At 41.6% G+C, this 16,459-nt stretch overlaps 1 protein-coding gene across 1 annotated transcript in view; it reads left to right on the top strand.

The window, feature by feature from the left end:
* Positions 1-16,459, top strand: part of LOC109929992 (F-box and leucine-rich repeat protein 2) — a 136,380-nt gene that overhangs the window by 105,068 nt on the left and 14,853 nt on the right. The window contains exon 12 of the mRNA XM_048595635.1: positions 1,940-1,984. Coding sequence (XP_048451592.1) covers positions 1,940-1,984 — 45 coding nt within the window. The remainder of the gene's footprint in view (positions 1-1,939; positions 1,985-16,459) is intronic.

Below are 16,459 nucleotides of genomic sequence, written 5' to 3'. Positions count from 1 at the left end.
TCTGACCAGACATCCTAAATTAATCTAGTCCCATTTGCCAGCATTTGGCCCACATCCTTCTAAATCCTTCCTATTCATCAAGTTGGATCAAAGGGTTTGTTTCCATGCTGCATGACAAAAGGCTTGGAACAACTGAGCTCCAGGTGAAAGCAGAAGATATTGCAGTGGAATTAGGCAGTCTTCATGAGAGAGAATATGTGGGTTTGCAAATTCCACACTGGATTGAATATGCCGCTGAAGTTATTAACAGCTTGGGTTACGCCTGAGCCTAATGGCCAGGGAAGGCTGGAATTAGTGTTAAGGATATAGATACTTGAAAGATGTTTAATGTCATTAAATCCAATTACTGATTGTCAAATTAAGAGTTATTGCTTACAGATGCCCTGTTCAGAAAGTCCCGGACAAAGCTAGGTTAGATGGGCTTCAGATTGGCTTCACAGGTCGGCGCAACATCGAGGGCCGAAGGGCCTGTACTGCGCTGTTATGTGTTATGTTCTATGTTCTATGTTCTATGTTCTAAAGCGGCCTCAACCGGAAAATATGTTTTAATGAAGAGTGCTTCGTTTTGTGGTTGCAATTGGAAAACAGTAGTTCAAGGTCAATTACATTATACCAGCCAAGACTACTTATGTCCTGTTTGTGCAGCACATTCAAAATTATCATGACTGAGTAAAGAGGTTTCTCCTAAATCCTTATTGATTTTATTAGTGACAACGTTTATGTTTGTGACCTTGACATTTGGACTTTGTCAAATGTGAAAATAATTCTCTGCATTCCCTATCTTAACCTTTTTTTGTAATTTTTAAAGACCTCTATTAGAGTGCTCAATCTTTTTTCTTTTCTCCTGGCTAAGAGAGCCCTGATCTATTTAGCTTCCTCTGATGAGTTTATCCTCTTAGTTCTGCTGTTGTCCTTGTTGGGTTGATTTGATTTGATTTATAACTGTCAAATGTGCTGAGATATAGTGAAAAGTATTGTTTTGCTTGCTAATCAGACAAATCTTGCTTTACATATTACATCAGGGTAATAGAACAGAATGCAGATTATAGTGTCCCAGCTACAGAGAAGGTGCAGAGCAAGGTCAACTCTAATATGTGAGAGGTCCGTTCATAAGTCTGATCATGGGGAAAGCTGTTCTTGAATCTGTTGGTACTTTTCTTCAAACGTTTCAATCTTCTGCCCAATGGAAGAGAGTAGAAGAGTATAAATGGGGTGGGAGGGTTCCTTGATTATGTTGACTGCTTTCCCGACACAGCGGAATATGTAGACTAAGTCAGTGGAAGGATGCTTTATTTATCATGGACTGGGCTGTGTTCACAACTCTCTAATTTCTTGTGGTTTTGGGCAGACCATTTGCCATACCAAGCTGTGATGGAATCCGATAGGATGCTTTCTATGGTACATCTATAATCATTGCTAAGAATCATTACGGACGTACCAGATTTCCTCAGTCTTCTGAGAAAGTAGAGGATTTGGTGTGCTTTCTTGACTGTAGCATCTTAAAGCCACAGTGCAACTTTTCCAATGCTTCTAACTTCTTTATATTGTATGAAGAATGTTGCACCTCACCACTTTATCAAGGGTAACTAGGGGTAGCAATAAATGCTGGCCCAGTCCCTTCCTTTGCAGAATAAAATAAAAGGACAAAAGACCAGAACCATTCATAGAGCTCAAAAGTGTGAACAATAGACTATGTTTGACGTAACTTCTCCTTTGCAGTTCAATCCCATAACAAATGTATCCCTTGGTCTTGATCGTGCCTCTGTTTTCCCTGGTGTTACTAACCTGTCAATATATGTTGCAATATGATTTAGTTGAACAATATTAGTGTACATACTACACTTTTTTTTTACATACACTAAGATGTGTATAGTTCAGGAAAATGCATGATTTGCATTGGATGTAGTATTAAAACTATATTTTTTAAATTTTGGTTTAGAATTGTCACGAACTTGAAAAGATGGATCTGGAAGAGTGTATTCTGGTAAGAATTTCTTTTCTGTTAGATGTTTCATTTGTATCTGGTTGCATTTGAGCTATCATTTATAGCAAATATCCTATGCAGCTGCACAAAACTAATCAGCAATTTTTTTTTTTGTTTGTGCAAGATGGTACTGGATGGCAGTAAGGATTACATTTTGTGCTTTAACCTATGGTACATGATTTTCTACTGTTTTAACCCAATTCCTCTAGATATTATCCATGTATATAGTGTTTTCACAATTTCCCACTGAAAGAATCCATCCTGATTAGGGATTTTTGGAACAGAATTTGAGAGGCCCTATGATTGTCCCTCACTGTTTCTCCTTGAAAGCTGTTTATACTGTGGGTGAGTAGCTTTACTTCATTCCATAGCATTGCTGTCCCTAGATAATTGCACTCTTTGCCAAAAAGTTGCTTTTGGAAATTCTTCGAAAGGAAGTTGAAAAATGCAATTCTTGAAATGCAGTTACTATTATGAAACTATGTCAAAATAGTTGTTTCACTTCTTTCCGCATCTAGTGCATAATTCTGCTTTATAGGGAACGATCCCTTTATATAAGGATAGATGTAACATTCTGACTGTATTTGTTCTCGTCACGTTGCTAAATGATAAGTGGATACATATGATACAAAATGCTGTTGGAAAGTTTTGAACGTTTAACAACATGGGTGAACTGTGTTATACACTTTAAAGACCTACAGGTACCATTTTGAAACCACTACTTGTGATGCCTAGTGTGTCTCATTTTCAGTAAACTGTAATATGTCAGCATGTACTTCGTGTTTAATGTGTCACAAGAATGTCAAATGCGTTTGATGTAAAGGCTTTAAAAGAAATTGTAATATCCGACTAGGTTTCTTTAGATGCAAAAATAACTTGCCCTTGCTAATACAGTTAGCTAGTGATTGGATGATTGAGTATTATCAGCTGAAAGGTCAAATGTAACAGTTTACTTGCTTATACTGAACATTAAAGCCGTAACCAGTTTGAGAGCTTTCAGTGTCTTGCCATTGGTTTCTGTTCTTCTTGCTAATCAGCATTTTATATAGTCACATCTATTTGCATCTTCACATTTGCAGCATGGAAATCATAATTTTCTCTCTCCCAAATCACATTGTGTGGGGGCAGTCAGACGTTGCCATGAGGCTTGTCAACTTTTTGACCTCTAAGGGTTAAAACTTGCAAGTAGTTGCCCCTTATTTGTAAAACTTGATGAATACTGACATTCTTCTAGATCCAGTTTTGAAACCTTTTAACCTCAAGGGAGCGGCTGAATAGGCTGGGGCTGTTTTCCCTGGAGCGTTGGAGGCTGAGGGGTGACCTTATAGAAGTTTATAAATCATGAGGGGCATAGATAGGGTGAATAGCCAAGGTCTTTTCCCTATGGTAGGGGAATCCAAAACTAGAGGACATAGTTTTGAGGTGAGAGAGGAAAGATTTAAAAGGGACCTAAGGGGCAACATTTTCACACAGGTTGTGGTATGTGTATGGAATGAGCTGCCAGAAGAAGTGGTGGAGGCTGGTATAATAACAGCCTTTAAAAGGCATCTGGATGGGTAAATGAATAGGAAGGGTTTAGAGGGAAATAGGCTAAATGCTGGCAAATGGGACTAGATGAATTTAGAATATCTGGTTAGAATGGACGAGTTTGACTGAAGAGTCTGTTTTCATGCTGTACAGCTCTATGGCGCTATGACTCCAAGTAATAGAGGAAGAGAATTGAAAATAAAGCTGAGTGCCTATACAGGTGAACACTGGATATGACTGCTACCATGCCATTATGGACTGATAAGTGTCTTGTACCAAAAAGTGCCAGGCAATGACTCTGTCTCCAACTAGAACAGATCCCATAATTTATTCTTGACCTTCATTGTCTTTGCTGAATCACCCACTGTCAGTGCCTTGATAAGCTATAAGTTAGCAGAAGCTGTGAATTTTGCGCCACCCAAGTTAACTCCTAACTCCCTAAAGGCCGTCTACTACTATGAGGCACAAGTCCGGATTGTGATGGAGTACTCTTCACGTGCCTGGGTGTGTTTAGCTGCACTGGTCAAAACCATCTAGGACAGCCAAGAACGATTTGTGATTGGTGTTTATGGGGAGGTGGGGCCAGATTCCAAGAGGTCTAGAGAGTTTAATTTGTTACGGTTCATGTTAGGTGAATCTTGGCAATATTCGGGCATCTGTGTGAGCCCAGCCAACAATGTAAGAAATGGCATAATTTTGGATGCTCTATATCCTGTTTGTTTTTCTGAAGATGATTAATACTCCTTCAGTCCTGTACCTGTGGACTTTTCTCCCCTGCATGTGTTGATTTCACACAGAACACTGCAACTGTCACAGGTGCTGATAGCCTTATCCAAATCACTCTATACCCTGAGCCTAAAAATATGAAATGATCCCATTTTTGCAACCTATAAAGCACTCTCAAAATATTTGGTAGGGGAAAGTAAGCATGCATTAAGTAAGGTTTGTTTCAAACAGGATAATGACAAATTGATGTAGCCAACCGAATGAGTGTTTAAACACAGTTTCATTTCCTTGGTCAATTGCCATAACTTCAGGAAACCTGTGCTGCTCAATTTGAAGCCAGGTCGAAAATAATTTCAAAACACCCCTTGCAATGTTAATTGTGATAATTACCTTCCTAAATTCTATTTGGAGATTTGTGATTTGATAAGCTGGTTTTGTATTGGCATCCAAATGGACTTTCATTTAATTCAGAAGTGAGAGCAGTTGTGTTTCCACTCTGAAAATGAATTCTTTTTAAACTGCACACTGTCCCAACAGACCATTTCATTGTGGTTAAAACTTCCTGGTTTGGCTCTGATAGTAACTACAAGGCATATTTCACATGGAAAACGTAAGTTTGGTTGCTGAGCAGCTGCTGTTAGAAATGGATTTTCAACACCAGTAATCTTGGAGAAGTAAATTTCCATACCAGCAACAGAAAAGTATGGATTTGTAGGCAAAGGAGTGTGAGCTGATTTGTGAGTAAAGGTAAAGAATTTCTGCTTTCTACTAATCTCCAATTTATAGTTAATAGTAAAAGAGTAAGGTTAAAGCAAGTACAGTAACTGAAAAAATGTTAATATATCGCAGTGTAGTTTGGCCAAGTGGACACATCTTGTTACCTAAGCGAACCCATGTACAGGACAGCTACACAAGCTTCAGTTCAGGGTTCCAGTGTGAAAAATGGCCAAAGCTGCACTGAGTTGCATTCATGAAGCAGAGTGTTGTGGATAGCACATTTAGAAAGGCGGACACCATGCGAGTTAGGGCCAAGAGGCAGATGGGGCATGGGTGACTGCCAGGCAGTCCAAGAGAAAAAGGCAAGTACTGCAGGAATCACCAGAGGTCCTGCTCACTAACTGTATTTTTGTTTGGATATTGGTGAGGGAAATGGATCAATAGAGGGTGCAACAAGAGCCAGGGCTTTGGCACTTTGGGAGGCAGAGCTGTGTGTGTGCATGTATATAGAATTAGGAAGTTAATGAAGATGAATGAATGGCTTGGAAAAATGCTGCAGGAAGGAAGTGCTATAGATTCCCAGGACTCTGGACACTGGGTGATTTGGCACCTGTCTAAGCCAGATGGGTTGTATGTGAACAGAGCTGGGATTAAGTACCAGCTAACAGCCCAAAGGAACTGTTTGGGAGAGTTTAAGAATCTCATCATCCTGGTGTGGGAGCCAGGAAAGACTATTATAAAGTAGAAGCTATGTGTAGGAAATGCTGGGAGCGACAGGTAGCGCTAAAATAGAAATTTAGTATGAACACAGTAGGTCAGGCAGCATCAGAGTCGACATTTTGGGTTTACACCCTTGATAAGGACTGCTCCTCTGCTGCCTGACCTGCAGTGTTCCTCCAGCTCCACACTGTATTGACTCTGGCTTCAGCATCTGCAGTTCTTGCTATCAATCACAGACGCCTTGGTTGAGGAGAATATTGGAGACCAGGATGTTTCAGATGGGTCAAGGACAGATTAGATATAGCTAGAGCTAAGGGATAAGAAGGGTGCAATTACATTGCTTGCTTTAGTCTATACGTTCGCAACAAGCGGGAAGGATGTAGAAGAATAAGGAAATTGCAGAGAGGTGTATCAAAGTAATTTTAATGGGAGACTTCAATTACCCGCATATAGACTGGGATAATGGCAGTGTAGTGGGGTAGTGACGGTCAGATGTTCCAAATTCTGTTCAGGAGAATTTTGTATAGGAGTGTGTGTCCAGCCCAACAAGAAAGGCACTGATAGATGTAGTTTTTGGAAATGAAGTGAAATGAGCAAATCAAGTAAAATTGGTTACCCCATTAGGTTTAGGATGACAGTGAAAAATCAAATTGGTCAATCCAGAGTAAGAATGGTAAACTGGCAGACAGCAGACTTCAATGGGGCAAGACTGAAGCTTGGCCTAATAGGCTGGAACCAAATTGTTGGCCAGTGAAACAGCAGCTGAATAATCCTTTCAAAGAGGCAATCGGGCACAGTCAAGGTATATTCCTTCAAAAGGAAACATAGGGCAAATAATTACCGTGTTCCAGGATGATAGAAGAGATGGAAAGGAAATAAAGTGTACTTATGACAGGTGTCGGGTGATACAGACGCCTAGAACCAAGCTGAATACAGAAGGTTTCGAAGGGGGGTGAAAAACAAATAAGAGCAGCAAAGATGGATTGTGGAAGAAAAAACTGGCAGCTATCATACAATGAATCTCAAAGTCTTCTATAAGCACAACAATTGTAAAAAGATGACCGAAAAGCTGGTGAAGTGGGTGAATAGATGGAATTTCATTGTAGAGAACTACAGGGTATGATACATTTTGGTACAAAACATAGAGAGTCAGCCTGAAATAGAAGGTACTGTTATAGTGTGCAGGAGCAGGGGGACTTGGGAGTATGTGTGCGTACATCATGAAAAATGGCTTGTCCAGCTTGTCAATGTCTTTTGGAAATTTTGCACTGTCCTCAGTACAGCTCTCCAAGTTTTGTATCATTTATGCAAAATTCAAAATTGTCCCAGCAAACCAGGCTCTAAACCATTTTCATTTGGATAAAGAAAGGGCTCCGATATCAAGGCAAGTGGAGAGCGCTATCTTAAAACAATATACACTATTCTAGCTGCCATCAGTAGGAGCAAAGAGTACAAGAGTTGGCACATTATTCTGAACTTGCATAGGACACTGGTTAGACCTTATTGGAGTGTTGTGTATTGTTTTGGCCATCATACTTTAGGAAGGGTGTGAATATATTGAAGGGGCTGCAGAAGGGGATGATAAATTGTTCCAGAGAAACTTCAGTAATGAGGAGAGTTTGGAGATGTTAGTATAGTTTTCCTCTGAGAGAAGAAGACTGAGGACAGATTTCATGGAAGTTTTCAAAATCATGAGGTATTTTGCCACGGTAGGGAGGGAGAAACTATTTTCCCATCTCCTCTCCAATGAAATGACCCACATCCAGAGGGCACAGATTTAAAGTGGTTTGGGAAAAAAGGGAAACGTGAGATGAGAGCGAACCGTTTTTTTAACGCATTGAGTGCTTCTGGTTTGGAATGCACTGTCTATGAAGCGTGATGAAGACTAGTTAACTTAAGGCATTTAGAGGGCTCTGTCTCTGTTTAAATATTATCCAATGTGAAGATAAATTGAGAAAAGACTTGGTGCCTAGTATTCGCCAAAATGCTTAGAAAGCCAATGCAGAGAGAATGGAACTAATAGCCTTCTGCACCTTAACAGTTCTGAGATTCTGTTTGAAATGGTGAAGTGAGAGAGCAGAAATGATACTGAATCTGGAAGCAATTTCAACTATCTGTAGTATTTAAACAAAGCAACAGACAATAGAGAGTCTGGACTACAAGTCTGAGGATATGATTACTTCTGAGGCTGCACCTTCACAGAACATCTGCACTTCTGTGTAATTCTTAAAATTCACTTGTGGGATGTGAGCGTTGCCCTTGAGAAGGTGGTGGTGAGCTGCATTCTTGAACCAATGCAGTCCACCTGCTGTGGGTTGACCCACAATGCCGTTAGGGAGGGAATTCCAGGGTTTTGACTGAGCAACAGTGAAGGAACGGTGATATATTTCCAAGTCAGGATGATGAATGGCTTGGAGGGGAACTTGAAGGTTATGTCATCGGTACTGATGTATCTGCAGCCCTTGGCCTTCTAGATGGAAGTGGTCATAGGTTTGGAAGGAGGTGCTGTCTGAGGATCTTTGAATTTCTGCAGTATCCACTTGGATAATTAAACTGATATGTAAACAGAAGCATACAGTGCTGGCAGGTACATTTGTGGAGGATCTTATTGGAGGTCACAGCTCTGTTCAGCCAGATGTAGATCCTGTACCCTGATAGCCATTAATTTTTAGAAAGGGCAATTATTAGGAGACAGAATATCTGCTATTGACTGGTAGGCCTTCCAAGCACGTGTACAGAATGATTGAATGAATGGAGGAATCTAGATTAGATTAGCCATTACAAGATGTCCTCTTCCACGGCTCTCTTTTGAACATGAATTGTAGCAATAAGCTGAGTCTGTGCAGGCCTCATTCTCAGTGGTGAGAGTTTGGATGCTGAAATATCTGCTATCTTTAAGTAGGTTGATGAGTGCTTTAGATTTGGCTTTATTTTAGAACATTTCAGCGGCGGGAGTCGTGAGAGTGTGAGCCGGGGGCAGCCGGGAAGGTAAGTTTGTGTATAAAATACTTGCCTCGTGAATAAATGGAACGGAGGCTGAGCAGGAGCAAACGCGGACATGAGGACTGCTGGGTAAGTGAACTAATCTATTTGGGCAGTGGCTAAACCCGTAACACTACACTCCCACCCATCCTCCTCCTGTAACCAAAAAACAGTGTGGAGGGTCGGTCAGGTGAAGGTTTGTTTTTTTTCCTTCTTTCTCTTTATCTCTTCTGGCAATTTAGAGCAGAGGGGATGGAAGCTAGGGCAGTTGCACGCTCCTCTTGTAAGATTTGGGAGGTAAGGGTCACCACTAGTGTCCCTGATGACTTCAGCTGTGAGAAGTGCACCCAACTCCAGCTCCTCACAGACCACGTTAGGGCATGGATGAACTCCGGATCATTCGGGAGACTGACTGGGTGATAGAGAGGAGTTATAGGGAGGTAGTCACACCTAAGTTACAGGATAAAGGTAACTGGGTGACTGTCAGGAGGGGGAAAGGAAATAGGCAGATAGTGCAGGGATCCCCTGTGGCCATTTTCCTTAACAATAAGTATAATGCTTTGGATACTGTTTGGGGGGGACCCACCAGTGGAAAGCCATGGCGGCCAGGTCTCTGGCACTGAGACTGGCTCTGTGGCTCAGAAGGGAATGGGGGAGAATAGGAGAATGATAGTGATAGGAGATCCAATGGTTAGGGGAACAGACAGGAGATTCTGTGTTCACGAACAAGACTCCCGGATGGTATGCTGCCTCCTGGGTGCCAGGGTCAGGGATGTCTCTGTTCGAGTCTACAGGATTCTTAAGGGGGAGGGTGAGCAGCCAGAAGTCGTGGTACACATCAGTACCAATCACATAACTAGGAAAAGGGATGAGGACCTGAAAAGTGAATATAGGAGGTTAGGTTGGAAGCTAAAAGTCAGGACGAGCAGAGTAGTAATCTCAGGATTACTACCGGTGCCATGGGCTAGTGAGGCTAGGAATAGAGACAGAGTGCAGCTGAACACATGGCTACAGAGCTGGTGTAGGAGGGAGGGCCTCAGAAATGTGGATCATTGGGATACCTTCTGGGGAAGGAGGAACCTGTACAAGAAGGACAGGTTGCACCTGAACTGGAAGGGCATCAATATCCTGAGCGGGAGGGTTTAAACTAGTTTGGCAGGAGGCTGGGAACCGGAGCTACGGATCAGAGGATGGAGTAGCCAGTGTACAGGCAGATACAGCGTGCAGAGAGTCTGTGAGGAAGGATAGACAGTTAATAGGGCAAAGTCACAGTCAGTGTGATGGGTTGAAGTGTGTCTATTTTAACGCAAGGAGTGTTAGGAATAAGGGTGACGAACTTAAAGCACGGAGTTACGATGTTGTGGCCAATACGGAAACTTGAATATCACAGGAGCAGGAATGATTGTTGGATGTTCCAGGGTTTAGATGTTTCAAAAGAAATAAGGAGGGAGGTAAAAGAGTGGGGGAGTGGCATTGCTAATCAGGGATAGTATCACAGCTGCAGAAAGGGAGGTCGTGGAGGAGGGTTTGTCTACTGAGTCAATATGGGTGGAAGTCAGAAACTGGAAAGGAGCAGTCACTTTATTGGGAGTTTTCTATAGACCCCCCCCAGCAGCAACAGAGACACTGAGAAACAGATTGGGAGGCAGATTTTGGAAAGGTGCAGAAGTAACAAGGTTGTTGTCATGGGCGACTTCAACTTCCCTAATATCAACTGGAGCATCCTAAGTGCAAATAGTTTGGCTGGAGCAGATTTTGTCAGGTGTCCAGGAAAGATTCCTGACTCAATATGCAGATAGACCGGCTAGAGGGGAGGCTATATTGGATTTGGTGCTTGGCAACGAACCAGGCCAGGTGTCAGATCTCTTGATGGAAGAGCATTTCGGTGATAGTGATCACAACTTCGACCTTTACTATAGTCACGGAGAGGGATAGGAGCAGACTGTATGGGAAGGTATTTAACTGGGGGAGGGGGAATCACAATGCTATTAGGCAGGAGCTGTGGAACATAAACTGGGAACAGATGTTCTCAGGGAGATGCATGACAAATGTGGAGGTTGTTTAGGGAGCGCGTGCTACGAGTGCTGGATAGGTTTATCCCACTGAGACCAGGAAGGGATCGTAAGGTGAAAGAACCTTGGATGACAGGACATGTGGAACATCTAGTCAAGAGGAAGAAGGAAGCTTACTTAAGGTTGAGGAAGCAAGGATCGGACAGGGCTGTAGAGGGTTACAAGGTAGCCAGGAAGGAATTGAAGAATGGACTTAGGAGAGCTAAAAGAGGGCATGGAAAAGCCTTGGTGGGTAGGATTAAGGAAAACCCCAAAGCGTTCTATACTTCTTTAAGGAACAAGAGGATGGCCAGAGTGAGGGTAGGGCTGATCAGGGATAGTGGAGGGAACTTGTGCCTGGAGTTGGAGGACATAGGGAAGGTCCTTAATAAATATTTTCCTTCCCTATTCACTAGTGAGAGGAACCTTGTCATTTGTGAGGACAGTGTGAAACAGGCAGATATGCTCGAATAGGTTGATGTTAGGAAGGAGGATGTGCTAGAAATTTTGAAAAATGTGAGAATAAGTCCCCTGGGCCAGATGGGATATACCCAAGGTTTCTACGGGAAGCGAGGAAAAAGATTGCTGCACCTTTGTGGATGATCTTTGTGTACTCGCTGTCCACTGAGTAGTACCAGATGATTGGAGGGTGGCAAATGTTATTCCCTTGTTCAAGAAAGGGAATAGGGATAACCTTGGGAATTACAGACCAGTCAGTCTTTCCCCTGTGGTGGGCAAATTGTTGGAGAGGATTCTGAGAGACAGTATTTATGATTATTTGGAAAAGCATAGTTTGATTAGAGATAGTCGGCATGGCTTTGAGAGGGGCAGGTCAAGCCTCGAGTCTTATTGAATTCTTTGAGGATGTGGCAAAACACATCAATGAAGGTAGAGCAGTGGATATGGTGTATATGGATTTTAGCAATTTGATAATGTTCCTCAGGTAGGCTCATTCAGAAAGTAAGGAGGCATGGGATTCAGGTAAATTTGGCTGTCTGGATACAGAATTGGCTGTCCAACAGAAGACAGAGGGTGGTAGTAGATGGAAAGTATTCGGAAAGTATTCAGCCTGGAGCTCAGTAACCAGTGATGTTCCACAGGGATCTTTTCTGGGACCTCTACTCTTTGTAATTTTTATAAATGACTTGAATGAGGAAGTGGAAGGGTGGGTTAGTAAGTTTGCTGATGACACCAAGGTTGGTGGAGTTGTGGACATAGTGGAGGGCTGTTGTAGGTTGCAGCGGGACATTGACAGCATGCAGAGCTGGGCAAAGAAGCGGCAGATGGAATTCAACTTGGAAAAGTGTGAAGTGATTCATTTTGGAAGGTGGAATTTGGATGCAGAATACAGGGTTAATGGCAGGATTCTTGGCAGTGTGGAGGAACAGAGGGATCTTGAGGTCCACGTCCATAGATCCCTCAAAGTTGCCACCCAAGTTGATAGGGTTGTTAAGAAGGCGTATGGTGTTCTGGCTTTCATTGACAGGGGGATTGAGTTTAAGAGCTGCGAGTTTATGCTGCAGCTCTATCAAACCCTGGTTAGACCACACTTGGGATATTGTGTTCAGTTCTGGTCACCTCATTACAGGAAAGATGTGGAAGCTTTAGAGAGGGTGCAGAGGAGATTTACCAGGATGCTGCCTGGACTGGAGGGCAGGTCTTATGAGGAAAGGTTGAGGGAGCTAGGGCTTTTCCATTGGAGCGAAGAAGGATGAGAGGTGATTTGATGGAGGTGTACAAGATGATGAGAGGCATAGCCAGAGACTTTTTCCCAGGGCGGAAATGGCTATCACGAGGGGGCATAATTTTAAGGTGATTGGAGGAAGGTGTAGGGGAGATGTCAGAGGTAGGTTTTTTTTTACAGTGGTGGGTGCGTGGAATGCACTGCCAGCGGCGGTGGTAGAGTCAGATCCATTAGGGACTCTTGGATAGGCACATAGATGATAGTAAAATGAAGGCTTTGCAGGTTAGTTTGATCTTGTAGGATAATAGGTCAGCACAATCTCGTGGACCAAAGGGCCTGTTTAGTGCTGTACTGTTCAATGTTCTATCACCGATCTAAAATAAGCTGCCGTCTAGGTTCTGTGCTCATGGACCTACGCTGGCTTCCAAATAAGCAACATCCAGAGTTTAAAATTCACTCTTGTTTTCAAATTCTTCCATTGCTTATCCTTCCATACCTCTAACCCCATCTAGCTCCACAACTTTCCAGGTTAGTCCTCTTGAACTTCTTTTAATTTTAGTCACCTATTGGTCACGATGCCTTCAGTTTTAGTTTTACTTATTTGGAAATAAAGCTGGCAGCTGGACTAAAATTGGGGTCAAGGGGATTACGTTTTAAACCATCTAAATTCCATTAAATGAAATTGGTCCGTTGATGTTCAAGGGTTTTTTTTGGCTTATCTACAACTTGACGAGGATAATTTGAGACGGGTCATAAAGCTGTTAATGTATGCACTGACTACATACTTAAAGATAATACTGTTAAAGGGAAATCTATAAATGAGGAGAGGAAAGGGTATTTCAGAGATTACTGTAAAGGGCAGGAGGAAATGCCATTTCTGAAGGTGCACTGGACTTTTGGGAGTGGAATCATGAGGGCAGATTTGCCTGTGGAGGAATACCATGATGGAGGTGTTAATAGGATGGACTGGTTACTGTGTGAAGTTGACAAATACGTCAAGGAAACGTGTTACAGTCTCAGGAAATGCTGGGAGAAGGGAATATAACACCGGGAAATGGATGCAGAAAAAGTACTGAACTGACAAAGGTTTGGTAGTTGGAGCAGACTGAAGTATGGGCTTGTTGGAGAACAATTAAATTGTGCAAGAAGTTCTGAAGGGAAAGCAGTGTATGAACAGAGTCTTCTGCGACGTCACCCACTGCTAACAGGAAAATATATTTCACTTGAGTTTCATGGGTTGATATTAGAGAATAATTGAACATGAAAAATATGTTTGGACTTTTGGGTGATATGGAGCCTGAAGGAGAACAAATTTAGGCTATATTTATTTTTAAGATTGAATAGAGAAGAGCTGAAAGTACGACCTGGTAAATTTATATTTGACTATCTGTTGCAAATTAAATTCATATGCCATTGTTGCATCTTTTGGGGACAAACATAATAAGGATGACTTCAGAGGGAATTTATTCCGACTTTCTTCTGTCAACAGTTACAGAGCAAGTCTTAAGAATAGCAACTCCACGGTCTAAACCTCAAGGGATGCAGTAGGATCATTCTGCAGAGAAGGAAGGGCATGTCAGCAATTTGGGATTTGACCATTATTGACCACGATGAAGTTTAAATAAGAAGTGTACGACAGCTGCAACATGCTGCATTTTACAAATTGCCTTTACAACACTTGAATAATTTATTGATGAGTTTCATTTTAAAACATCACTTTTTTTATTGCAGACTTGGAAAATAGTGTTTATTCTCCTTGCTGTTTCCTCCAGCACAATTTTGTTTCTGATGCAGGTTCCCAAATACCATTACAAACTTAGTTTAACAATTCTGAGTAAATTTTATGCAGACCACATTCTCATCACATTTATTGTACAGTGTTTCCACTATTCTGGTTCCTTTTGCTCTAATATCAAGTGCTTTTTAAGCAATAAAAAATTCTTTGCATTATAACTAAGTTGTAACCTTGTGATGCTTATTTTAAGGCAGTTCAGATATGTATCAAATATTTGTTTAATGTTGCTGTAAACGTTAAAAGGTGCCACTGAACGTAATGTTAAATGCATTGTTCTACAAAGCCTGCCCTTTCTCACATTTAAATAAAAGTCTCATTGTTACTTGAATAAGAGCAGAGGAAGAATCCTACTGGTCTGGTCAATTCTAAGCGCTCAATGTACATGACACATCATCATCTGGTCATTTGTATCAATGCTCCCTACAAACTTTACTGTACAAAATGTTTGCTAACTTTCTCACAGTGCAACAGTGACTACAATTGAAAATTACTTCATTGGTTATGAAGCAGTTTGGGATGCAGTCAGTGCGAAAGATACCATACTTATGCAGAGAGACAGACTTTTTATTTGCTGCTATTCATACGTTGTAGCAATTATGCTAAAAGGCTATTTAATTTAGTAAATGCGCAAGCACTTCTTTCGGACATCATCATATTGAGCCTCTTAATGTAACAAAATAAAAAGCCCTAAGAAACTTTACAAATTCAGTTTGAGAATGTCTGTCTCTCTGAGCTGCAAAAGGAGATGTTGGAGCAGATGAGCAAAAACCTTTACCAAAAGAGGAAAGTTTTGAGGGAGTGGTTTAAAGGAGGGACAGAGGCAGGAGTGCGATTCTCTGATAGCTTCATGACCATGCCCTTGTACCTTGAATCTAGCACAAGTTACAAGATAGCCTTACTATTTGACTTATTAATTTTTAATCAAACATTATTTCTTCACTACTATGTTTTCATTGCTTTCAAAATTTGTAAGGAGAAAACTTCATCAATTGATTAAATGTGTTTTAAATTAATTGAATGAACATTCCTTTTTTTCCTCTGAAATCTGGCACTAACGTGGTCTCATGGTTGCCGATTTTTGAGACAACAATTCTAACACCAACAAATTCTGGGTTCACTGGCTCTTCAGCTTTGACCGTGGGAAGAACGTTGATGTGCCATAACATTCTGCTCTGCATTTGTGAACTATATTATTTGTGGTGCGTCACCTCAGTCTGTTCACTCAGACTCCTGCTTTGTGCTGCCTTTATCACCGAGGGCAAAAAAAAACTGCATGTGAGTGAAGGTTGGCCATTGGCTAGCAGCATGGGCGGGTAACTGGTAGATAGAATTTAATATTGTGAAGTGTGGTGTAATCCTTGGCCGTGTTGTTGGGGTGGTGGGGAGGTCACACGATATATAAGCCTAATGACTTGGTTATAAGAGATGTGCAGGAACAGAAGAACCTGGGCTTGTATGTCCATTGATCTTTTGAAGATTGAAGAACATAAGAGATTGGTTAACAAAATACGCAATATCTTGAACTTCATTGAGTACAACTGCAGGAAAGTTGTGCTAATCCTTCAGACTGTAACCAAAATTTTATAACTAGAGTATTGAGTCCACTTCTGACCATCACACTTTAGAAGCAATTTGAGAGTCCTTGAGAAAGTGGAGAAGAGATTTACCAGTTTGGATCTGGAGTTGGGGAGTGTTAGTTGCCAGGTTTATCTGGAAAAGCAGAGGAACTTCTTACAGTAAAAGAGATTGAGGGGAGATTTGATAGAACTGTCCAAAACTATGACAGGTTTCGATAAGGTGGACAAGGAGAAAGTGTTACCATTGCCTGACTATACAGGGACTAAAGGATGCAGATTTAAAGATTTGAGGGAACGGGTACGTTAGAAGGAGCCCTTTAACACAGCAAGTATAATGTCCAAAAACACAACGACCATGAAGGTGATGGAAGTGGATATGATGAATCATTACAAAGAGAAATTAGACGAACACTTGAAGGAAATAATTCTGCAGGGCTGTAGGAATTGAGCCCTGCTGCAGGGACTTGTGAGAATTGCTCCCAAGGAGAGCTGGTATGTACTCTGGCTGAATAGCTTCCTCCTCTTCCATAAATGATCTTTTCTTCAAAGCCCGCTCCATGCATTAATAGGCAAATAATTGGCAAACTTGACCTGCTGGAATTGGGTTTATGAAGGTATCACTGGGCTGAAAAGTGGAATAATTTTGTTGCAAAGTCAAGTGTTAAGGAGAATTGAGAGCTACTTGCTGTTTACTGG

Source organism: Rhincodon typus, chromosome 4 (genome assembly GCF_021869965.1).
Source record: "Rhincodon typus isolate 14 chromosome 4, sRhiTyp1.1, whole genome shotgun sequence".
Lineage (NCBI taxonomy): Eukaryota > Metazoa > Chordata > Chondrichthyes > Orectolobiformes > Rhincodontidae > Rhincodon > Rhincodon typus.
Note: the sequence above shows the minus strand (reverse complement) of the source record. Positions and strands in the feature narration are given on the sequence as shown.